This window comes from Hemibagrus wyckioides, linkage group LG05 (assembly GCF_019097595.1).
Source record: "Hemibagrus wyckioides isolate EC202008001 linkage group LG05, SWU_Hwy_1.0, whole genome shotgun sequence".
NCBI classification, from domain to species: domain Eukaryota; kingdom Metazoa; phylum Chordata; class Actinopteri; order Siluriformes; family Bagridae; genus Hemibagrus; species Hemibagrus wyckioides.
This window is the reverse complement of record NC_080714.1, coordinates 70,001-95,000: the sequence shown is the minus strand read 5'-3', so window position 1 is coordinate 95,000 and position 25,000 is coordinate 70,001. Positions and strand designations below refer to the sequence as shown.

Sequence of the window (25,000 nt, the reverse complement as noted above, 5' to 3'; positions counted from 1 at the left end):
TCACTCAATCACTCACTCAATCACTGACTCACTGACTCACTCACTCAAGAGACAAACAGAAAAGAGACAAACAGTAAAGAGACACACAGTAAAGAGACACACAGTAAAGAGACATACAGTAAAGAGACACACAGTAAAGAGACACACAGTAAAGAGACATACAGTAAAGAGACAAACAGTAAAGAGACAAACAGAAAAGAGACAAACAGTAAAGAGACATACAGTAAAGAGACACACAGTAAAGAGACACACAGTAAAGAGTCACAGTAAAGAGACAAACAGTAAAGAGACATACAGTAAAGAGACAAACAGTAAAGAGACCCACAGTAAAGAGACACACAGTAAAGAGACAAACAGTAAAGAGACATACAGTAAAGAGACAACCAGTAAAGAGACAAACAGTAAAGAGACACAGTAAAGATACAAACAGTAAAGAGACACACAGTAAAGAGACACAGTAAAGAGACAAACAGTAAAGAGACACAGTAAAGAGACAAACAGTAAAGAGACAAACAGTAAAGAGACACAGTAAAGAGACACACAGTAAAGAGACACAGTAAAGATACAAACAGTAAAGAGACACACAGTAAAGAGACTCAGTAAAGAGACAAACAGTAAAGAGACACAGTAAAGAGACAAACAGTAAAGAGACACACAGTAAAGAGACTCAATAAAGAGACAAACAGTAAAGAGACACAGTAAAGAGACACACAGTAAAGAAACATACAGTAAAGAGACACAGTAAAGAGACAAACAGTAAAGAGACACAGTAAAGAGACAAACAGTAAAGAGACACACAGTAAAGAGACATACAGTAAAGAGACATACAGTAAAGAGACACAGTAAAGAGACATACAGTAAAGAGACAAACAGTAAAGAGACAAACAGTAAAGAGACACAGTAAAGAGACACACAGTAAAGAGACACAGTAAAGAGACACACAGTAAAGAGACACAGTAAAGAGACAAACAGTAAAGAGACACAGTAAAGAGACACACAGTAAAGAGACACAGTAAAGAGACACACAGTAAAGAGACACAGTAAAGAGACAAACAGTAAAGAGACAAACAGTAAAGAGACACACAGTAAAGAGACACAGTAAAGAGACACAGTAAAGAGACACAGTAAAGAGACAAACAGTAAAGAGACACAGTAAAGAGACACAGTAAAGAGACAAACAGTAAAGAGACACAGTAAAGAGACACACAGTAAAGAAACATACAGTAAAGAGACACAGTAAAGAGACACAGTAAAGAGACACACAGTAAAGAAACATACAGTAAAGAGACACAGTAAAGAGACCCACAGTAAAGAGACACACAGTAAAGAGACACACAGTAAAGAGACACAGTAAAGAGACATACAGTAAAGAGACAAACAGTAAAGAGACAAACAGTAAAGAGACACAGTAAAGAGACACAGTAAAGAGACAAACAGTAAAGAGACACAGTAAAGAGACACAGTAAAGAGACACACAGTAAAGAGACACAGTAAAGAGACACACAGTAAAGAGACACAGTAAAGAGACACACAGTAAAGAGACACAGTAAAGAGACACAGTAAAGAGACACACAGTAAAGAGACACAGTAAAGAGACACACAGTAAAGAGACACAGTAAAGAGACACACAGTAAAGAGACACAGTAAAGAGACAAACAGTAAAGAGACAAACAGTAAAGAGACACACAGTAAAGAGACACAGTAAAGAGACACAGTAAAGAGACACAGTAAAGAGACAAACAGTAAAGAGACACAGTAAAGAGACACAGTAAAGAGACAAACAGTAAAGAGACACAGTAAAGAGACACACAGTAAAGAAACATACAGTAAAGAGACACAGTAAAGAGACACAGTAAAGAGACACACAGTAAAGAAACATACAGTAAAGAGACACAGTAAAGAGACCCACAGTAAAGAGACACACAGTAAAGAGACACACAGTAAAGAGACACAGTAAAGAGACATACAGTAAAGAGACAAACAGTAAAGAGACAAACAGTAAAGAGACACAGTAAAGAGACACAGTAAAGAGACAAACAGTAAAGAGACACAGTAAAGAGACACACAGTAAAGAAACATACAGTAAAGAGACACAGTAAAGAGACACAGTAGAGAGACAAACAGTAAAGAGACAAACAGTAAAGAGACACACAGTAAAGAGACACAGTAAAGAGACACAGTAGAGAGACACACTTTAGCACAGCTTATGTTGTTTCTCTAATATTCTGCACTTCCATTAAGGCAGATCCAGGTGGATTATGGGTGATCTAAAGAGGATATTAAAATGGGTGATTAGAGGAGTAGAGTTTATGAGGGCACTGAAATTAAAGCTGGAGTGTTTAGGGCTGCAGGACCTACACTGGGGTCATGACTTCATGTGGGGTCATTTGATTCAGCCCCACAGTTTACTTGAACAGCCCCAAGGTTTCTATCCTACCCTCTAAATTACAGAATAGTGTACCTTTAGAACTGAGGGCATAAGGGCAAGAAGCCATTATTATTGCCACACATACATTACAGCACAGTGGAATTCTTTTCTTCACATATCCCAGCTGAGGAAGTTGGGGTCAGAGCTGAGGGGCAGCTATGATACAGCGCCCCTGGAGCAGAGAGGGTTAAGGGCCTTGCTCAGGGGCCCAACAGTGGAGCTTGGTAGTGCTGGGGCTTGAACCCTGATCCTCCGATCAACAACTCAGAACATTAACCACAGTCCCCCAGGGAATATTGATGTCTAGTGTAATGAGGGTGAAAACAGTGGAAGGTCTGGGGGTAACGTTTGGGAAAATCTCTTTAAAGTCTAACAGTAGAAAGTGGAATCAAATCCGCTGTCGGAAATTCCACTTCAGCATTATGGGATATTAATATTTTTCTGTTTTCAGTATGTACCTTTCAGATAGAAGCAATCCGTGTTATTGGTCACTAAACTGATTTTATTGGCCTGAATCACTTGGATATGAGAGTAATATCGCCTCTGATGTACACCGAGTTTCCCCTGATCTAGCGGTTATGTGTTACAACCTAGGATTAAGAGTTAATAGCATTATTCTAGAGAACACAGCTTAATGTGGGACTTCATGTGAGTTTGTACGCAGGTCCTGTGGTGTAATAAACACTGTGATACTGGATGATGTACAAATGGTGGATTTCCCCTAATGTTAGAATAATACACATTAAATACTGTAATATTTATCTCCATGATCCCTTCACTTCTTTATGGCTTATGAGAAAAGTGCTTCTGCATCAGGACCGGCTCTGAACACTCATCTCTGATAGTCTGAGCACAGATACAGCTGCGCTTCACCACTCTTTCTGCCAGCACTGAATTGCTGTAATTCAAGCAAACGTGGAACGAGTCCATGATGCACTATTATGTGCATCAGAAACAAAACAAATCTGCATGACCATGAAAAAGACTCGAAATACTGCCTTTTATCCTGCTGTTTATTTAAATAAACTTTGGTTTGCATTTTAATAGAGCCCAGATGTTTATAATACTTGTAAAAGATGTTGCAGACTAGAGTCATGCCCTGAGGGACACTGTGTCTTAATTGTTGCTTATTTGTGCGTTGCTTGAAATGTATGTTTAAAATAAATAAACGTATGTCAGTAATAGTCTAATATAAGTATAAACCAGTCTTATATAATATAATATAAGTGTTGGACAACAAAACAATGACAAAACTGCATTATTTACATTTACATTTATTTACACCAGATTCATAAGAGTTCACTCATTTTTGGAGTTTAATTTGAACACCTAGTATTTTATGTTACAAATAAGTGTCAAATCTGGACTCCTGCAGTAACATGCAGTAAAACACTCAAACAACACCTGACGATCCAGCCACACACTGACATCTTCCGTGATTGTCATTACAACTGACAAGAAGGTTTCATCATATATATACACCCTACCAGTCAAAGGTTTGGACACACCTTCTAATTCAATGTTTTTTGTTTAGGGATTTATTTTCTACATTCTAGAACAATCCTGGAGATTTCAAAACTATGAAATAACACACATGGACTTCAGTAATCCATATGTCATGACAACAAAAACCAGTCAGTTGTTATTTTAAGACACGAAGGTCAGGTGTTCTGGAATAGTTCTTGCAAGAACAGTATTGTCAAGTGCATTTGCAAAACCCATCAAGCCCCATGATGAAACTGGCTCACATGAAGACCATCCCAGTAAAGCAAGACCAAAACTGACCTCTTCTGCAGAGGAGAAGTTCATTTAGAGTCACCAGCCTCAGAAATCACCAATTAACAGCACCTCAGATTAGAGGCGTTATGAAGGCTTTACAGAGCGTCAGTAGCAGACATATCTCAATATCAACTGTTCAAAGGACATTATTGTGGATTTCGGCCGCCTTCAGCATTGTTTTACAATGTAGAGAGAAATAAACATCAGGAAGGACCATGGGATTAGAAGGTGTGTCCAACTTTTGACTGGTAGTGTAGATATATGTTAGATGAGTTGCATTAAACACATTAAAAGCTGCTCCATTTGGAGAAATGATTCTGACCAAATGGAGTAATTACAGAAAATAAAGTCCAAATCATCTTCAGCACTTTGGTGTTACTCAGAACTCCATAATAAAAGAGATTAGAGAAAAGACAGAGGTTCAGAAGTGTCATTGTTTATCATACGAAATACAGATAACCTTACATCCAACATTCATTCAGAAATTTCAGGACAGGATAAGACCTGCAGGGTAAGGGTAGGTAGGGGCAGACTAGATTGGGGGCAGTGGTAGTAGCCTTAAGGTCTTGTAGAGGGAACTAGTCACCTTGGTTAGGAGGTTTTTATTAGGGGGCTAGCAGACTTGTTTAGGGGCACTGCAGTTTTTTTTAGGCAAGTAGCAGTCCAACAGTTTTGGTCACGAGTCATGGACTCAGATGGGGTAGCCAGACTGGGTTAGGGGACTAGCTGTCTTGGTTAAGAAGAACTGCAGTCTTGGATAGGAGGTAGCATTCTAGCAGGGTTGGATGGAATTAGCAGTCTTGGTCAGTAGAACAGCAGTCTTGGTTAAGGGACTAGGAGCCTGCAGCCTTGGTTAGACACCAGCAGTTTGGGTTTGGGGATTACTAGCCTTGGTTATGGGAATAGAATAGCCTTGGATAGCAGGAATCCAGTCTTTATTCTGGGATTAGTAGTCTTGGCTGAGGGGGCGTGGATAGGAGTAGCAGTTTCAGTTAATGTGGTCGCAGTCTTGGTTAGGGGATGAAAAATCTTGGTAAGGGAAATAGCAGTCTAAGTAAGGCTACTTGTAGGCTAAGGGATGTAGCAGTCATGGTTAGGGGAGATTGCTGTAGGGGGAAGCAGACTAGCAGGTTTGGATAGAGCTAACAGTCTTGGTTGGGGGATTAACCTTAACACTGAAATTTCATTCATGCATCTGAAATGCAGCAAGCTGATATTAGCCAGGATGTACTGCTTTATCAAATACCAAATTAAATACAAAACTGTACCAAAAAATCATTTCAGGAACATTTTAACGTTATCACACTGTGATAATAAAATCTCAAAATAGATCTACTGTAAATACTACACTAAAAGGGATAAAAAAGAATGACATCAGAGCACAAAAGAAACAGGTGCGGCACATTCCTCAAAACATCTTACAAAAATGTAAAAACCCTGTTCAGAGAGGTTTACGTGAACGATCGGAGGCTGAGAGCAGATCGAATGATGCGCTGAAATCAGTAGAGTAATATACCAGGAATGATCGCATCGCTAAACATTTAATACTGACGTATAACCTGATGTTTCGGGCATGACGGATAACTCAGCTAATCTTGCACAGTATTTACAGATCATACACATTAGCAACACCACAGCAGTTAAACCTACAACCATCACATTCACCTTACAAACAACATTTATTCACACTGAAATGCACTAGTATGTTACTGATCAGAAGCTAATACGCTGTTTATTAATGCTGCAGATGGGTAAGTAAAATAACGTTTCTAATAATAATTCATTTCCTTCATCACAGTCTGAACCAGACACACAGTAGGCATGTATCGATGTTACGTGTTTATATCCTGATAGCATAAATCACAACATTACTAAAAAATGACTCAGAGCATTCAGGGAGATCTGTCAGGATTTCATATTTCCTCTCATCCAGGAGACACCATGAAATCTTCTCAGAGACCAAAAGTGACGATGCTCCTTCAAATCTGTCCAAAATACTGACCTGTAGATGACTTTCTTTATGCTGAAAAAAACATTATCTCCCCTAGCTAGGTCACCTCCACCTGACTGGCTTTGCAGCAGTCTCTATTATAAGAAAATTATGGGTTTGAAATCTAAGGGTGTGTCATGGACCTGATTAATGAAACATACCTAACACATACACAATATTCCTGCCTTCCAAATCTCAGAAATTCATGCCCTTCTTTTTTTTTTATTAGCCCTAAAAACCATAAAGGAAGGCGTGCGTTTGTTTTTTTTAACTGAAAACTAGAACAGGAAAACAATAAGTGCAATTTGAAGGCAGGGGTTCAGGTGGCATCTTCCTCATCATCTTCACCCAGATAATAATTAAGAGTAATAACAGCGCTTATGAAATCGCCAAGCTCCACAAAATCAGCCGTGATGATGTTGACCCCACTTTCACCTGGACGCTGAGAACGAATCCACTGCATCATCCCTGGAAGAGCTCTGGGGAAAAAAAAACACACACAGAAAAGTCAAACAGGGGTGCTAACAGTCTCAGTTAATGGGGTAACAGTCTCGGGTAATGGGGTAACAGTCTTAGTTATTGGGGAAGCAGTCTTAGTTATTGGGGAAGCAGTCTTAGTTATTGGAGTAGCAGTCCTAGATATTGGGGTAGCAGTCTTAGTTATTGGGGTAGCAGTCCTAGATATTGGGGTAGAAGTCCTAGTTATTGGGGTTGTAGTCTCGGTTAATGGGGTAACAGTCTTGGATAATGGTGTAGCAGTCTCGGGTAATGGAGTAATAGTCTCGGATAATGGGGTTGTAGTCTCGGGTAATGGGGTTGTAGTCTCGGGTAATGGGGTTGTAGTCTCGGGTAATGGGGTTGTAGTCTCGGTAATGGGGTAGGTAATAAAAGATTTACATTTCCCTTTACCCCTTGTCTCATAAGTACTGAATCCCTCAAAAAAGAGCTTTGCATCTAAAGCCTCGTTCACACTACAGGAATTTAAGCCTGATTTGCAACTACTCAACGACGCATCAAAGAGGCTCACTGACGCGTCGGTGACAAAATCCAGATATCTGACATGTTAAGTATCTGGGACGGTCGGCCGACTCCACATCACGTGGTGTCAGTTGTAGCTACGACCTCCAGCCAATGAGAGAGCAAGTCAACAGAGGTGAGGTCACCGGAAGAAAAGCAGCAGCAGCAACATGGCTTCAAAAATAGTGTGAACAGAACATTTATTTTAATAAATTAACATTTATTTAGAGTGATACTCCTGCCGACGTCCATTTTTAAAACAAACCTCTACCGAAAGTCTCGCGTCATTTCCGGATCCACCTGTCGCGTGTGTTTTCGTGACAAAACGTGGTTTGGGGACGGCCTTGAGGCGTTGAGTGACAAGAGTTGTTGTCAGATCGTGTGGATCGTCTGCCGCCATCTTGTGGATCATTTACGAAGCGTCGCGTAGTGTGAACACCACAAGGACAAAAAGACATACAGTGAAGTCATGTAGTCTGAACAGCAAAGCGATCTGCAGACGGTTAAAGTCTTGTAGTGTGACCAGGCCTTAAGTCAACATTTAATGTAGGAACCGGACATGAGCTGTATTGTAAATAATGTAATATCCTCCTCGCCTACCTCTCTGTGATGGTCTCTCTAAGTCCGCTGGTCACTCCTTTCATCACGGTGCTTGCTTTAGGGGTCAGAACAACCTGAGAAACAAAAAATGTTCCTTTCCGTCTGCGCTCGGTCAGTGACGTCTGGAGGAACTGAATGAGTTTTTCCGGATCGGTGGTGTTGGCCCATGGAGACGGCATCATCTGACCTGGCCATAGAAATGGCACTTCCAGAGCCATGGGGCTGTGGTAAAACACCAACACCTGGTACTCCTTCTCCCATAAATACTTCAGACTCACTTCCTCAGCAAAAACCACAGGACAGAGACGATCTCCAAACACAGTGCGAAGCATCTGAACCAACTTCTCGTGATGCAGGTTCTGCACTCCGTAAAAATGATTAAAGTCCAGAAAGACAATTTCGCGAGCATGGGAGGAGAGGAATGCACTGATCTGCTCCAAACCTTCACGTACTGTGGCACTGAAGAGCCCATGGGCAAAGTACAGCTCATTTTCAGGATCTCGAGGTTTGGTGGAGATGCGAAGGTCGAAAAAACGGATCCCAGCCTCTAACTGACTGGAAAAGTTCATGGTTTGCGTAGCGAGCCACTTCCTCATCAGCTTTTTAGCCACTGCTCCAAAAACAGAGACAAAATTCTGCACCGTTTCGGGTTGTTCAGGTCCAACAGGAGATGCTTCATCAATGTAGAAGCTGAAGGAGTCGTGGGATCCTGCAGGGGATGAGAAAGGTTAACAATTTAGGAATGTTTCTTTGGATCTAACTATAAATCAATCACCCAAAACCCAGACCCCCTAACGACTATCCCCTCAGCCCTCAACCTTAATCCTTAGTGTCTATTCTATCTCATCTCCCCAAGAACAAAACCTAAACCTATTCTGCCCCACCACACTTTCTGACCCACGGTGAACTAGCCCTATCCCTTAGGTCAGGGATCTTCAAATCTGGCCCATGAGATCCACTTTCCTGCAGAGTTTAGCTTTAACCTTAATCAAACACACCTGAGCACGCTAATCAGTGTCTTCAGGATCATTAGAACATCACAGGTAGAGAAGTTTGATCAGGGTTGGAGCTAAACTCTGCTGTGCATTGGCCCTCCAGGACAAGATACTACTTTAGCCTACTTTAGCATAATCCTAAAGACCCCAGTCCTGTCCCCACCTCAATGCCTATGCCTTCTTTTTTTTGGCAGTAGCTCTAGTCCTGTTCCCTCGGTCACTGCAGTAGCCTGTAAGTTTAATTCTCATCTCTAATTATCAGTAATACTTAGCCTTGTTTATTCCAGCTGTTTCTTTATTCCCCCAAACACTAATCCACAGTGTCCTCCTTATTTAAGCCTCTAACCATGATTCCCAGGACCTAAATCTACCCTAGCTCCTACCCTTTCCTATTCTGTTTGCCCTTAACTGACTCTCAGATACCGAACCCCGCCCACAGGTCCTTACACTAGCCTCTAAACCAAACCCTGGACTCAAGACCATAAGCCCCTTACATATTTTACTTCAGTCTCTGACCAAGTGTCACACACTGACCTCCAGGTGAATCTATAAAGATAATGTATTTACAATTTTATGTAATATGATTATTATTCACAGCGGTCAGTCTGAAGGTCAGTATTTTACCAGTGAGGTGATTTTCCTGCCTCAGAGTCACACACTGATTATTCGAACAATAACGCTGATTTGTGGCTAACTCCACACTGTGGCTGAAACCAGACCTGTGCTGGAGCCGATGATGATGATGATGATGATGAGAACAGAGGATGAAGGAGCATCTTAGGGCTGCAGCGTAGAAGATACTGACAAAATCACACACACTCTAAATGACTTATTTCAACCACACAGGAATCCAAACCCTGGTGTGATCTGACCAACTGATATCATCTTAAATAAAGCTGAATAAAATCTCCTAAATGTGTAATTATTGACTAAATAAAAGAAATGTGAAATTCCGACTCCATCAGAACCGACGTCTCGTGTGTTGAAGCTAAAGACGTGGCATCGAATGACTCAAAAGAGACATTTCAGCATCGTGACTGTGCAAATTTCATCCTCCAGTCATTTAATCGCCTCATTTCTCCTGTTTATTGTGATGCAGCCAGATAGAAATCCCCTCAGATTCCCAGTGAAAGTGCAGGATTAGAGGATCAGTGCTGGGACAGAGGACGTGAATTAACCCTCACACGGTCTTCCTCTCCTTTGGAGATGAAATCAGTGTTCCAGCAGGATGTCTGTGAGGAATAAAGACACTGACACAAGGCTGTGGGGCATTTCTAGGAGGTTTAACGTTGTGGAAAGGTTGTGGGAACGTTGTGTTGTGAAACGGGTTCTTGTTGTCAGGTATGTTAGAGCAGAGCTATAAAGAGAGGTTATAAACCATCACCTGTGTCAAAACAGCAGCTTGTCATGTCAGTGAGGAAACACACAGTATTAACTCTGTCTGAAATCTTACAGCTTTACCTCTAACACTGGAGAATGCCTGGTTGTTCTCTCGGCTCTCGGTTGCTTCTGTTAAGGAGATTCAGTCTCGATAAATCTCCAGTTTTTATTCTGGATAAATAAATGAAATAAACCTTACTCTTTACAATGAAGAGCTGTAGTTAGAAGTGGTGTTTGGAGTGTGACACTTTAACACAACACCCCCCCCCCCCACACACACACACACACACCTCCACACACACACTCTCCCGCAGGGATTTACGGAAGGAGTTTAGGGAATAAGGGTAAAGGTTAAAGGTGTGTTGATGTGAATAACTCACTACAGACACAACGCTCAGATTCACACAGCATTCATAAACAGAGTGGTGAACATGTGGAGATCATCAGTGTGTGTGTGTGTGTGTGTGTGTGTGTGTGTGTCATTAGCATTGGCAGCATGAACTCATGAAGCCATTGTTATTCATAAATCTTTAAAACTCCCTGATGTGTTTATGAGACAATTCAAATCTCAGCAATGACGTCATGGATTGGGGGCGGGGCTAAACCCAAACAGATTACTGTGTAGAATTTTATCAGTTTTTAACAAACTGGTTAACTAGCTGATTTTTCTCTTTAACATTAAAACCCTTTCTTTGTAATGGCTGTGCAAAAAAGCACTCACTAAACAGTGTGATAACACACACACACACACACACACAAACACACACATACAAACACACACACACAGCCTCCTCCAGTAATGTCTTTGAGAAAAAACAGAAAACTCATTAGACGCTGGACATCTGAGCTGGGCTGCTGCATGAGCTCATCACACTCACACACACTCACACACACTCACACACACACTCACACACACACTCACACACACACACACACACACACTCACACACACTCACACACACACACTCACAGGTTCTTCTCATGTGCTCTTGGCCCTGAAGCAACAAGTGTCATCTCAGATCTTCTCTCATCGTTTTTTCACCTTTAATATTATTTATTACAGCTGATATTTAAGAACACACACACACAATATTCCATTTTATATATATATATATACATACATATATATAGATATATATAGATATATATACATATATATAGATATATATAGATATATATAGATATATATAGATATATAATGGATTATTATCATTATTAGCCAAATAATAATCAAGCTGCTCTCAGATTTGTGAAGTGCGCGTGCACCTGCCTTTTCTTCCCCTCTTTTCACGTGCATTTTCGTTTTTTTTATCATGACGCTGCATCTTTATTTTTTGTTACACGAACATGCAGACACGAAATTTTCTGAAATTCTCGTGCATTTATCTGTTACTCTTTCACCCCCTCACCCCCCTTCACGTGCACATCACCACCACCACGCTTTCGGCTTCTATCATCTTTTTCTATCATCAACATATTGTTGGTATTTTTCTGTTGCTTATTTTGATGCACATGCATGAACAGACGTTTATTTTTCTCGTCCCGATTTGTCCTTCATCACTCTCTTATCTTCTTCTCGCTTCACGTGCAGACGTTCATCATTTCTCCCCCTCTCTCTCCCCCACATGTACAATTTTCCCTATCTGGCTCGCGCGGTGTGTGTGTCGCTGTGCCGCGCGCACTCACCCGGTATGGCGAGGTTGGTGAGCGGGAGCGCGTGCAGGTTGGCCGGCAGGTTGGCCATCCAGTCCGCGTGGCGCAGCTCCCCTTTACCGTGAAACGAAGCCATGCTGCGCGCGCAGAACAGCACACCTCTCAACACGAGCTCTCTTCACGCGCTTTCTTCGTATGTCTATCTGTCTGTCTGTCTCATTCTCTCTCCAAACGCTCGCGCTGTATATCCGCCTCACCACACCCTCCCGCGCCTTCTCTCTCGCTCTCTCTCTCTCACACACACACATACACACACACGCACGCACACGCACACACACGCAGCGTCTGCAGGTGAGACTATGAGGATCTGTTTCCTCTCTCTCTCCCGCGCGCGAAGTTCCTTTAAAATCCTTTAAAATCTCCTCCACAGCAGGACGAGCGCGCGCTCATAAACGCGAGGGCACGGGGAACGAAATAGCGCGCGTGACCGGTACGTGCAGGAGCGCGCAGGATCAGGAGGAGAGGAACCCGACAAGCACTGGACATCAGATATAATGGATATAATAAATAAATAAATAAATTTTGGTAAGTGTTAAGAGAGAGAGCGAGACAGACAGACAGAGAGAGAGAGAGAGAGAGAGAGAGAGATTTATAAATAATAAATGAATATAATATAGAAGATGAGAATGATGAAGAAAGAGAACAAAGAGAATAAAGAGAGTAAGCGTGATGTCAGTCTCATGGTGTTAAAGCTCTCATGGATATAACTCACTGTGTTATAAACACTCCTCTCTTCCTCACACAGCTGTACAGAAGGTCTGTGTGTGTGTGTGTGTGTGTGTGTGGAGCTTTACAGTTTGACTGAACTTCCAGCATGACCATGTCCCTGTGCACTGAGCAGCTCCATGAGGACATGGTGTGGGGGTGAAGGTTGGAGTGAAGAACTGGAGTGTCCTGCACAGAGCCCTGAATCTGACTTAACCCCTCTGACCCCCACTGACCCCCAGACCTCCTCACTCTCACCAACACCAGAGTCTGATCTCACTAATTCTCCTGTAGCTGAATGATCACTAATCCCCACACACACACTCCAACATCTAGTGGAGAAACTTCCAGAAGCCTGGAGCTGATTAGAAGAGCAGAGGGAAATTATCTGGAACCAGACGTTCAACACACACACACACACACACAACACACACACACACACACAGAGGTCAGGGGAACACTTACTATTGTCATAACACAATCCCATAATACCATCACCACACACACACACAGTAAAGAAGAGATGAGACTATTTTCTGTACATCAGTAACATTTATTAGGAAACTGACCTGAGATTTATGACTAAACACACATCATCATCATCATCATCATCAATAACATCATCATCATCATCAATAACATCATCATCATCAATATCATCATCATCATCAATAACCATCATCATCATCATCAATAACATCATCATCATTAACATCATCATCATCATCATCAATAACATCATCATCAATAACATCATCATCATCATCATCAATAACATCATCATTTTATTCTTCATCATCCTTATCATATTATTATGGAGAGAAATGAGAGAGATTGGAGAATCTTTACAGATGTTATGATCCCTGAACATTTACTCTGCTGCTACATTAATTTACTCACTTATTTTTTTAGGCACACTCTGTTCTGTGTGTGTGTGTGTGTGTGTGTGTGTGTGTGTGTGTGTGTGTGTTCAGATCTGCTGCATGGGCTTCAGGTCAGCAGAAACCTGTAGAAGATTAACAGAGAATGAAGAGATCAGTGTGTGTTAGCTGCTCAGGTTCTCCACAGTACACAGAGCTCCAGAACCTCACAACCTCCTTATTACCAACACTCCTGTTTATTACTGTCTAATAACCTTCATCTGGATTATTACTGTGTGTGAGATTGTGTGTTTGTGTGTGAGATTGTGTGTTTGTGTGCGTGAGATTGTGTGTTTGTGTGTGAGATTGTGTGTTTGTGTGTGAGATTGTGTGTTTGTGTGCGTGAGATTGTGTGTTTGTGCGTGAGATTGTGTGTTTGTGTGTGAGATTGTGTGTTTGTGTGTGAGATTGTGTGTGTGTGTGTGAGATTGTGTGTGTGTGTGTGAGATTGTGTGTGTGTGTGAGATTGTGTGTTTGTGTGCGTAAGATTGTGTTTGTGTGTGAGATTGTGTGTTTGTGTGAGATTGTGTGTTTGTGTGCGTGAGATTGTGTGTTTGTGTGCGTGAGATTGTGTGTTTGTGCGTGAGATTGTGTGTTTGTGCGTGAGACTGTGTGTGTGTGTGTGAGATTGTGTGTGTGTGTGAGATTGTGTGTGTGTGTGATTGTGTGTTTGTGCGTGAGATTGTGTTTGTGTGTGAGATTGTGTGTGTGAGATTGTGTGTTTGTGTGCGTGAAATTGTGTTTGTGTGTGAGATTGTGTGTTTGTGTGTGAGATTGTGTGTTTGTGCATGAGATTGTGTGTGTGTGCGTGAGATTGTGTGTGTGTGTGTGAGATTGTGTGTGTGTGTGTGAGATTGTGTGTGTGAGATTGTGTTTGTGCGTGAGATTGTGTGTGTGTGAGATTGTGTGTGTGTGAGATTGTGTGTTTGTGTGCGTGAAATTGTGTTTGTGCGTGAGATTGTGTGTGTGTGTGAGATTGTGTGTGTGTGAGATTGTGTGTTTGTGTGCGTGAAATTGTGTTTGTGCGTGAGATTGTGTGTGTGTGTGTGAGATTGTGTGTGTGTGTGAGATTGTGTGTTTGTGTGTGAGATTGTGTGTTTGTGCGTGAGATTGTGTTTGTGTGTGAGATTGTGTGTGTGTGAGATTGTGTGTTTGTGTGAGATTGTGTGTTTGTGTGAGATTGTGTGTTTGTGTGTGAGATTGTGTGTGTGTGTGTGAGATTGTGTGTGTGCGTGAGATTGTGTGTTTGTGCGTGAGATTGTGTTTGTGTGTAAGATTGTGTGTGTGTGAGATTGTGTTTGTGTGCGTGAGATTGTGTGTTTGTGTGTGAGATTGTGTTTGTGTGTGAGATTGTGTGTGTGTGAGATTGTTTGTGTGTGAGATTGTGTGTTTGTGTGAGATTGTGTGTTTGTGTGAGATTGTGTGTTTGTGTGTGAGATTGTGTGTTTGTGCGTGAGATTGTGTGTTTGTGCGTGAGATTGTGTGTGTGTGAGATTGTGTGTGTGAGATTGTGTGTTTGTGCGCGTGAGATTGTGTGTTTGTGCGCGTGAGATTGTGTGTTTGTGCGCGTGAGATTGTGTGTTTGTGCGTGAGATTGTGTGTTTGTGTGTGAGATTGTGTGTTTGTGTGTGAGATTGTGTGTTTGTGTGCGAGATTGTGTGTTTGTGCGTGAGATTGTGTGTTTGTGTGTGAGATTGTGTGTTTGTGTGTGAGATTGTGTGTGTGTGTGTGAGATTGTGTGTGTGTGTGAGATTGTGTGTGTGTGAGATTGTGTGTGTGTGTGTGAGATTGTGTGTGTGTGTGAGATTGTGTGTGTGTGAGATTGTGTGTTTGTGTGCGTGAAATTGTGTTTGTGTGTGAGATTGTGTGTTTGTGCGTGAGATTGTGTGTGTGTGTGTGAGATTGTGTGTGTGTGTGTGAGATTGTGTGTGTGTGTGTGAGATTGTGTGTGTGAGATTGTGTTTGTGCGTGAGATTGTGTTTGTGTGTGAGATTGTGTGTGTGTGAGATTGTGTGTTTGTGTGAGATTGTGTGTTTGTGTGTGAGATTGTGTGTTTGTGCGTGAGATTGTGTTTGTGTGTGAGATTGTGTGTGTGAGATTGTGTGTTTGTGCGCGTGAGATTGTGTGTTTGTGCGCGTGAGATTGTGTGTTTGTGCGCGTGAGATTGTGTGTTTGTGCGTGAGATTGTGTGTTTGTGTGTGAGATTGTGTGTGTGTGTGTGAGATTGTGTGTGTGTGTGTGAGATTGTGTGTGTGTGTGTGAGATTGTGTGTGTGTTTGTGAGATTGTGTGTGTGTGAGATTGTGTGTTTGTGTGCGTGAGATTGTGTGTTTGTGCGTGAGATTGTGTGTTTGTGTGTGAGATTGTGTGTGTGTGTGTGAGATTGTGTGTGTGTGTGAGATTGTGTGTGTGTGTGAGATTGTGTGTTTGTGTGAGATTGTGTGTTTGTGTGTGAGATTGTGTGTGTGTGTGTGAGATTGTGTGTGTGCGTGAGATTGTGTGTTTGTGCGTGAGATTGTGTTTGTGTGTGAGATTGTGTGTGTGTGAGATTGTGTTTGTGTGCGTGAGATTGTGTGTTTGTGTGCGTGAGATTGTGTTTGTGTGTGAGATTGTGTGTTTGTGTGAGATTGTGTGTTTGTGCGTGAGATTGTGTGTTTGTGCGTGAGATTGTGTGTTTGTGCATGAGATTGTGTGTTTGTGTGTGAGATTGTGTGTGTGTGTGAGATTGTGTTTGTGTGAGATTGTGTGTTTGTGTGTGAGATTGTGTGTGTGTGTGTGAGATTGTGTGTGTGCGTGAGATTGTGTTTGTGTGTGAGATTGTGTGTGTGTGTGTGAGATTGTGTGTGTGCGTGAGATTGTGTGTTTGTGCGTGAGATTGTGTTTGTGTGTGAGATTGTGTGTGTGTGAGATTGTGTTTGTGTGTGTGAGATTGTGTGTTTGTGTGCGTGAGATTGTGTTTGTGTGTGAGATTGTGTGTGTGTGAGATTGTGTTTGTGTGTGTGAGATTGTGTGTTTGTGTGCGTGAGATTGTGTTTGTGTGTGAGATTGTGTGTTTGTGTGAGATTGTGTGTTTGTGTGTGAGATTGTGTGTTTGTGCATGAGATTGTGTGTTTGTGTGTGAGATTGTGTGTTTGTGCATGAGATTGTGTGTTTGTGTGTGAGATTGTGTGTGTGTGTGAGATTGTGTGTGTGTGTGAGATTGTGTGTGTGTGAGAGATTGTGTGTGTGTGAGATTGTGTTTGTGCGTGAGATTGTGTTTGTGCGTGAGATTGTGTGTGTGTGAGATTGTGTGTGTGTGAGATTGTGTGTGAGATTGTGTTTGTGTGTGAGATTGTGTGTTTGTGTGAGATTGTGTGTGTGTGTGTGAGATTGTGTGTGTGTGTGAGATTGTGTTTGTGTGTGAGATTGTGTGTGTGCGTGAGATTGTGTGTTTGTGCGTGAGATTGTGTTTGTGTGTGAGATTGTGTGTGTGTGAGATTGTGTTTGTGTGCGTGAGATTGTGTGTTTGTGTGCGTGAGATTGTGTTTGTGTGTGAGATTGTGTGTGTGTGAGATTGTGTGTGTGTGAGATTGTGTTTGTGTGAGATTGTGTGTTTGTGTGTGAGATTGTGTGTTTGTGCGTGAGATTGTGTGTTTGTGCGTGAGATTGTGTGTTTGTGCGTGAGATTGTGTGTGTGTGAGATTGTGTGTGTGAGATTGTGTGTGTGAGATTGTGTGTTTGTGTGCGTGAGATTGTGTGTTTGTGCGCGTGAGATTGTGTGTTTGTGCGTGAGATTGTGTGTTTGTGTGTGAGATTGTGTGTTTGTGTGCGAGATTGTGTGTTTGTGTGCGAGATTGTGTGTTTGTGTGCGAGATTGTGTGTTTGTGTGCGTGAGATTGTGTGTTTGTGCGTGAGATTGTGTGTTTGTGTGTGAGATTGTGTGTGTGTGTGTGAGATTGTGTGTGTGTGTGTGAGATTGTGTGTGTGTGTGAGATTGTGTGTGTGTGTGAGATTGTGTGTGTGTGTGAGATTGTGTGTGTGTGTGAGATTGTGTGTGTGTGTGAGATTGTGTGTTTGTGCGTGAGATTGTGTTTGTGTGTGAGATTGTGTGTGTGTGAGATTGTGTGTTTGTGTGCGTGAAATTGTGTTTGTGTGTGAGATTGTGTGTTTGTGCGTGAGATTGTGTGTTTGTGCATGAGATTGTGTGTTTGTGTGTGAGATTGTGTGTGTGTGTGAGATTGTGTGTGTGTGTGTGAGATTGTGTGTGTGTGTGTGAGATTGTGTGTGTGTGTGTGAGATTGTGTGTGTGAGATTGTTTGTGCGTGAGATTGTGTTTGTGTGTGAGATTGTGTGTGTGAGATTGTGTGTGTGAGATTGTGTGTTTGTGTGAGATTGTGTGTTTGTGTGTGAGATTGTGTGTTTGTGCGTGAGATTGTGTTTGTGTGTGAGATTGTGTGTGTGTGAGATTGTGTGTTTGTGTGTGAGATTGTGTGTTTGTGTGAGATTGTGTGTTTGTGTGTGAGATTGTGTGTGTGTGAGATTGTGTTTGTGTGTGAGATTGTGTGTTTGTGTGAGATTGTGTGTTTGTGCGTGAGATTGTGTGTTTGTGCGTGAGATTGTGTGTTTGTGCGTGAGATTGTGTTTGTGTGTGAGATTGTGTGTGTGTGAGATTGTGTGTTTGTGTGCGTGAGATTGTGTGTTTGTGTGCGTGAGATTGTGTGTTTGTGTGTGAGATTGTGTGTTTGTGTGTGAGATTGTGTGTTTGTGTGTGAGATTGTGTGTGAGATTGTGTGTTTGTGTGCGTGAGATTGTGTTTGTGCGTGAGATTGTGTGTTTGTGTGAGATTGTGTGTGTGTGTGTGAGATTGTGTGTGTGTGTGTGAGATTGTGTGTGTGTGCGTGAGATTGTGTTTGTGTGTGAGATTGTGTGTTTGTGTGCGTGAAATTGTGTTTGTGCGTGAGATTGTGTGTGTGTGAGATTGTGTGTGTGTGTGTGAGATTGTGTGTTTGTGTGTGAGATTGTGTTTGTGTGTGAGATTGTGTTTGTGTGAGATTGTGTGTTTGTGTGTGAGATTGTGTTTGTGTGAGATTGTGTGTTTGTGTGTGAGATTGTGTGTGTGTGTGTGAGATTGTGTGTGTGTGTGTGAGATTGTGTTTGTGCGTGAGATTGTGTGTTTGTGCGTGAGATTGTGTTTGTGTGTGAGATTGTGTGTGTGTGAGATTGTGTTTGTGTGCGTGAGATTGTGTGTTTGTGTGCGTGAGATTGTGTTTGTGTGTGAGATTGTGTGTGTGTGAGATTGTGTGTGTGTGAGATTGTGTTTGTGTGAGATTGTGTGTTTGTGTGTGAGATTGTGTGTTTGTGCGTGAGATTGTGTGTTTGTGCGTGAGATTGTGTGTTTGTGCGTGAGATTGTGTGTGTGTGAGATTGTGTGTGTGAGATTGTGTGTTTGTGCGCGTGAGATTGTGTGTTTGTGCGCGTGAGTTTGTGTGTTTGTGCGCGTGAGATTGTGTGTTTGTGCGCGTGAGATTGTGTGTTTGTGCGCGTGAGATTGTGTGTTTGTGCGCGAGATTGTGTGTTTGTGCGCGAGATTGTGTGTTTGTGTGCGAGATTGTGTGTTTGTGTGCGAGATTGTGTGTTTGTGCGTGAGATTGTGTGTTTGTGTGTGAGATTGTGTGTGTGTGTGAGATTGTGTGTGTGTGTGAGATTGTGTGTGTGTGTGAGATTGTGTTTGTGTGTGAGATTGTGTTTGTGTGTGAGATTGTGTTTGTGTGCGTGAAATTGTGTTTGTGTGTGAGATTGTGTGTTTGTGCGTGAGATTGTGTTTGTGTGTGAGATTGTGTGTTTGTGCATGAGATTGTGTGTTTGTGTGTGAGATTGTGTGTGTGTGTGAGATTGTGTGTGTGTGTGTGAGATTGTGTGTGTGTGTGTGAGATTGTGTGTGTGTGTGTGAGATTGTGTGTGTGTGAGATTGTGTTTGTGCGTGAGATTGTGTTTGTGTGTGAGATTGTGTGTGTGAGATTGTGTGTGTGTGAGATTGTGTGTTTGTGTGAGATTGTGTGTTTGTGTGTGAGATTGTGTTTGTGTGTGAGATTGTGTGTTTGTGCGTGAGATTGTGTGTGTGTGAGATTGTGTGTGTGTGTGTGAGATTGTGTGTTTGTGTGAGATTGTGTGTTTGTGTGTGAGATTGTGTGTGTGTGTGAGATTGTGTGTTTGTGCGTGAGATTGTGTTTGTTTGTGAGATTGTGTGTTTGTGTGTGAGATTGTGTGTGTGTGTGAGATTGTGTGTGTGAGATTGTGTTTGTGTGAGATTGTGTGTTTGTGTGAGATTGTGTGTTTGTGCGTGAGATTGTGTGTTTGTGTGTGAGATTGTGTGTGTGTGAGATTGTGTGTGTGTGAGATTGTGTGTGAGATTGTGTGTTTGTGCGCGTGAGATTGTGTGTTTGTGCGCGTGAGATTGTGTGTTTGTGCGCGTGAGATTGTGTGTTTGTGCGTGAGATTGTGTGTTTGTGTGAGATTGTGTGTGTGTGTGTGAGATTGTGTGTGTGTGTGTGAGATTGTGTGTGTGTGTGTGAGATTGTGTTTGTGTGAGATTGTGTGTTTGTGTGCGTGAAATTGTGTTTGTGTGTGAGATTGTGTGTTTGTGTGTGAGATTGTGTGTGTGTGTGTGAGATTGTGTGTTTGTGTGTGAGATTGTGTGTTTGTGTGTGAGATTGTGTGTTTGTGTGCGTGATTGTGTGTTTGTGTGCGTGAGATTGTGTGTTTGTGCGTGAGATTGTGTGTTTGTGCGTGAGATTGTGTTTGTGTGAGATTGTGTGTTTGTGCGTGAGATTGTGTGTTTGTGCGTGAGATTGTGTGTGTGTGTGAGATTGTGTGTTTGTGTGTGAGATTGTGTTTGTGTGTGTGTGAGATTGTGTTTGTGTGTGAGATTGTGTTTGTGTGTGTGAGATTGTGTGTTTGTGTGTGTGAGATTGTGTGTTTGTGTGTGAGATTGTGTTTGTGTGTGTGAGATTGTCTGTGTGTGTGAGATTGTCTGTGTGTGTGAGATTGTCTGTGTGTGTGAGATTGTGTTTGTGTGTGTGAGATTGTGTGTTTGTGTGTGTGAGATTGTCTTTGTGTGAGATTGTCTGTGTGTGAGATTGTCTTTGTGTGTGAGATTGTCTTTGTGTGTGTGAGATTGTGTGTTTGTGTGTGAGATTGTGTGTGAGATTGTGTGTTTGTGTGTGAGATTGTGTGTTTGTGTGTGTGAGATTGTCTTTGTGTGTGTGAGATTGTTTGTGTGTGTGAGATTGTGTCTGTGTGTGTGAGATTGTGTGTCTGTGTGTGTGAGATTGTGTGTCTGTGTGTGTGAGATTGTGTGTCTGTGTGTGAGATTGTGTCTGTGTGTGTGAGATTGTGTGTCTGTGTGTGAGATTGTGTGTCTGTGTGTGTGAGATTGTGTGTCTGTGTGTGTGAGATTGTGTTTGTGTGTGAGATTGTGTTTGTGTGTGAGTGTGTTTGTGTGTGTGAGATTGTGTGTGTGTGTGAGATTGTGTGTGTGTGAGATTGTGTGTGAGATTGTGTGTTTGTGTGTGAGATTGTGTGTTTGTGTGTGTGAGATTGTCTTTGTGTGTGTGAGATTGTGTTTGTGTGCGTGAGATTGTGTTTGTGTGCGTGAAATTGTGTGTTTGTGTGTGTGAGATTGTGTGTCTGTGTGTGAGATTGTGTGTCTGTGTGTGTGAGATTGTGTTTGTGTGTGAGATTGTGTTTGTGTGTGAGATTGTGTCTTTGTGTGTGTGAGATTGTGTGTCTGTGTGTGTGAGATTGTGTGTCTGTGTGTGTGAGATTGTGTGTCTGTGTGTGTGAGATTGTGTTTGTGTGTGAGATTGTGTGTTTGTGTGTGAGATTGTGTGTTTGTGTGTGTGAGATTGTGTTTGTGTGTGAGATTGTGTGTTTGTGTGTGTGAGATTGTGTGTTTGTGTGTGAGATTGTGTGTTTGTGTGTGAGATTGTGTGTTTGTGTGTGTGAGATTGTGTGTTTGTGTGTGTGAGATTGTGTTTGTGTGTGTGAGATTGTGTTTGTGTGTGAGATTGTGTTTGTGTGTGAGATTGTGTCTTTGTGTGTGTGAGATTGTGTGTTTGTGTGTGTGAGATTGTGTTTGTGTGTGAGATTGTGTGTTTGTGTGTGTGAGATTGTGTGTTTGTGTGTGTGAGATTGTGTGTTTGTGTGTGTGAGATTGTGTTTGTGTGTGAGATTGTGTGTTTGTGTGTGAGATTGTGTGTTTGTGTGTGTGAGATTGTGTTTGTGTGTGTGAGATTGTGTCTTTGTGTGTGTGAGATTGTGTGTTTGTGTGTGTGAGATTGTGTTTGTGTGTGTGAGATTGTGTCTTTGTGTGTGTGAGATTGTGTCTTTGTGTGTGTGAGATTGTGTCTGTGTGTGTGTGAGATTGTGTGTGTAGACAGAAGCAGGAGAAGTGACAGAATGGGTGAGAGAGGAGTGTGCAAGTGTGAGTGTGTATGATACACACTGCATTTCCCAGCATGCATCACTCACCTCAAAATCAGTTCCTGTACAGTTTCTGATGTCATCAGGTGTAAGCCCCGCCCACACCTCAATCAGAGTCAGTCCTTTATCCTTATCTACATCAAACACGGCCTGGGAACACGCAGCACACTGAGCTTTAGAACCTCACCAATATTTTAAAGTGTGTGTGTGTGTGTCTGTGTGTGTGTCTGTGTGTGTGTCTGTGTGTGTGTCTGTGTGTCTGTGTGTGTGTCTGTGTGTGTGTCTGTGTGAATGAAATGCTATCAGAAGTGTTTGGTGGTCAGTCAGAGTTCACAACAAGGAAAACTATCATATAGTTAAAATATCAATAACCTTGAGTCAAGCTAATGCTAGCATCATGCTAACACACATATTAATTCCCATTAACAACCACAATTCCTGTTAGCGTTAGCAGCTTACGAGCACTCCACCCATTCCGCATCAAAGGGCGCATTGCGCACACACGCGCACACACACACACACGGCCATGTGCAAAGCTAAACTAATGCTATTAGCTGTGATGTGATTGGAGGAAACACAGACATCTGATCATGGTCTCCACTCTCCTCCCTGATCAGGGTTCCAGATTATTCTGGAGTTCTCCGTCTGGTTCTAGAATGTTCTGGGGTTTTGTCCGTGTGTGTGTGTGTTGGTTTAATAATATGTACACTAAAATACACATGAAGTGAAATGAATTACAGTCACCCAATTGGCTAGCTATGTAGATAATCAGAGGTAATGTTAACACTAGCTAGTGTTAGCCATAGAATGCTAACATGTCCACACTGTTATACAGGGTAAATAAAAAGGTGACTCTGTGGGCGTGGCCTGTTTGTGTGAGAGTTATTATGGTGCATGTTGCAGTGGTTTTCCAGAGACAGTAAACAGGAAGTGACATCACCACGCCTCACCTTCTCAGTAATGATGCGATCCACACACTGTTTCCCGGTCAGGGGCAGACTGCACTGCTCCAGGATCTTGTGTTTCCCTCCCTGAGGTCACAATCACACAACAACCACACAACAAACACAATTACACAACAATCACACAACAACCACACAACAAACACAATTACACAACAATCACACAACAACCACACAAACACAAATACACAACAACCACACAACAAACACAATTACACAACAATCACACAACAAACACAATTACACAACAACCACACAACAAACACAATTACACAACAATCACACAACAAACACAATTACACAACAATCACAGCAATTACACCACAGTCATGCTGGTTATAGCTGGTCACATGAAAAGCACACCCCCTACCCCACCTTGGCAGAGTGTTCCATGGTCACCACCACTTTAGTCCCAGCGCTGGCCACCAGATCCATTGCTCCCCCCATTCCCTTCACCATTTTACCCTGAAACACACACAGTTACAACATTACTATAACTGCTGTATATCTGAAACCCCTCCCCTTTATTACACAAAAAAGTGCGTGTGCCTTCTGAGTTTACTGCAGGTTGCCATGGTAACCCCACTACCACCTAGCTAGGTCCAGGGTGCTTCAGGACTGGACTGATGTTTTATTTATTTATCTACACTCACTAATCCCGCTTTCACCAGATTAGTAACACTGACCAGATTAACACTGACCAGATTAACACTGACCAGGGTAGTAACACTGACCAGATTAACACTGACCAGATTAACACTGACCAGGGTAGTAACACTGACCAGATTAACACTGACCAGATTAACACTGACCAGGGTAGTAACACTGACCAGATTAACACTGACCAGATTAACACTGACCAGATTAACACTGACCAGATTAACACTGACCAGGGTAGTAACACTGACCAGGGTAGTAACACTGACCAGGGTAGTAACACTGACCAGATTAACACTGACCAGATTAACACTGACCAGGGTAGTAACACCGACCAGATTAATAACACTGACCAGATGTATAACACCTTTCTCCAGAAGTTCCAGTGAGATCCTCCAGCAGAACCCCACTGCAGGGTTCTCTGAGGGTTCTAGGATGATCACTTTGTTTTATTCAATTTAAACTACTATTAGTCCCAGAGGATTAAGGAGACCTTTTACTCTAGAACCCTGTTTAATCAGATTCCACCAGAACCATCTGAGGAACTCATATGAGAAGGGTGTGTTCTCTTAGAAACAGTGACTTGGAAGTCATGTGATCTGATAGTGCTGTGGACAGGAAATGATGTCATCAGCTACCTACAGCTCCAACATGGAGATGTGCGAGTTACCATCAACTGGTGTGTTTAATAATGTGCATGTATGTGTGTGTGTATATACTTGTGTGTGTATATACTTGTGTGTGTGTGTGTATATACTTGTGTGTGTATATACTTGTGTGTGTGTGTGTATATACTTGTGTGTGTATGTGTGTGTGTATATACTTGTGTGTGTGTGTATATACTTGTGTGTGTATATATACTTGTGTGTGTGTGTGTATATACTTGTGTGTGTATATACTTGTGTGTGTATATACACTTGTGTGTGTGTGTGTATATACTTGTGTGTGTATATACTTGTGTGTGTGTGTGTATATACTTGTGTGTGTGTGTGTATATACTTGTGTGTGTATGTGTGTGTGTATATACTTGTGTGTGTGTGTATATACTTGTGTGTGTATATATACTTGTGTGTGTGTGTGTATATACTTGTGTGTGTATATACTTGTGTGTGTGTATATACTTGTGTGTGTGTGTGTGTATATACTTGTGTGTGTATGTGTGTGTGTATATACTTTGTGTGTGTATATACTTGTGTGTGTGTATATACTTGTGTGTGTGTATATACTTGTGTGTGTGTATATACTTGTGTGTGTGTGTGTGTATATACTTGTGTGTGTATGTGTGTGTGTATATACTTGTGTGTGTGTGTATATACTTGTGTGTGTGTATATACTTGTGTGTGTGTATATACTTGTGTGTGTGTGTGTGTGTGTATATACTTGTGTGTGTGTGTA

At 42.0% G+C, this 25,000-nt stretch overlaps 2 protein-coding genes across 3 annotated transcripts in view; both read right to left on the bottom strand.

The window, feature by feature from the left end:
* Positions 1-3,686: 3,686 nt before the first annotated feature.
* On the bottom strand, positions 3,687-12,330 carry plcxd3 (phosphatidylinositol-specific phospholipase C, X domain containing 3). The gene is made up of 3 exons (XM_058389827.1): positions 11,876-12,330; positions 7,815-8,523; positions 3,687-6,676 (listed from the first exon to the last, which is right to left on the bottom strand). The coding sequence occupies exons 1-3, from the start codon at positions 11,976-11,978 to the stop codon at positions 6,517-6,519; spliced, it is 972 nt and encodes a 323-aa protein (XP_058245810.1). The 5' UTR covers positions 11,979-12,330; the 3' UTR covers positions 3,687-6,516.
* Positions 12,331-13,521: 1,191 nt separating this feature from the next.
* oxct1a (3-oxoacid CoA transferase 1a) overlaps positions 13,522-25,000 on the bottom strand; it is a 65,761-nt gene continuing 54,282 nt past the window's right edge. The window contains exons 14-17 of one of the 2 annotated variants that reach the window (XM_058389825.1): positions 23,324-23,413; positions 22,937-23,017; positions 22,035-22,136; positions 13,522-13,613 (exon numbers count right to left, since the gene is read on the bottom strand). In XM_058389825.1, the coding sequence (XP_058245808.1) occupies positions 13,578-13,613; positions 22,035-22,136; positions 22,937-23,017; positions 23,324-23,413 (309 nt within the window). In that variant the 3' untranslated portion in view covers positions 13,522-13,577. The remainder of the gene's footprint in view (positions 13,614-22,034; positions 22,137-22,936; positions 23,018-23,323; positions 23,414-25,000) is intronic. The other variant, XM_058389826.1, reaches the window with a different exon arrangement.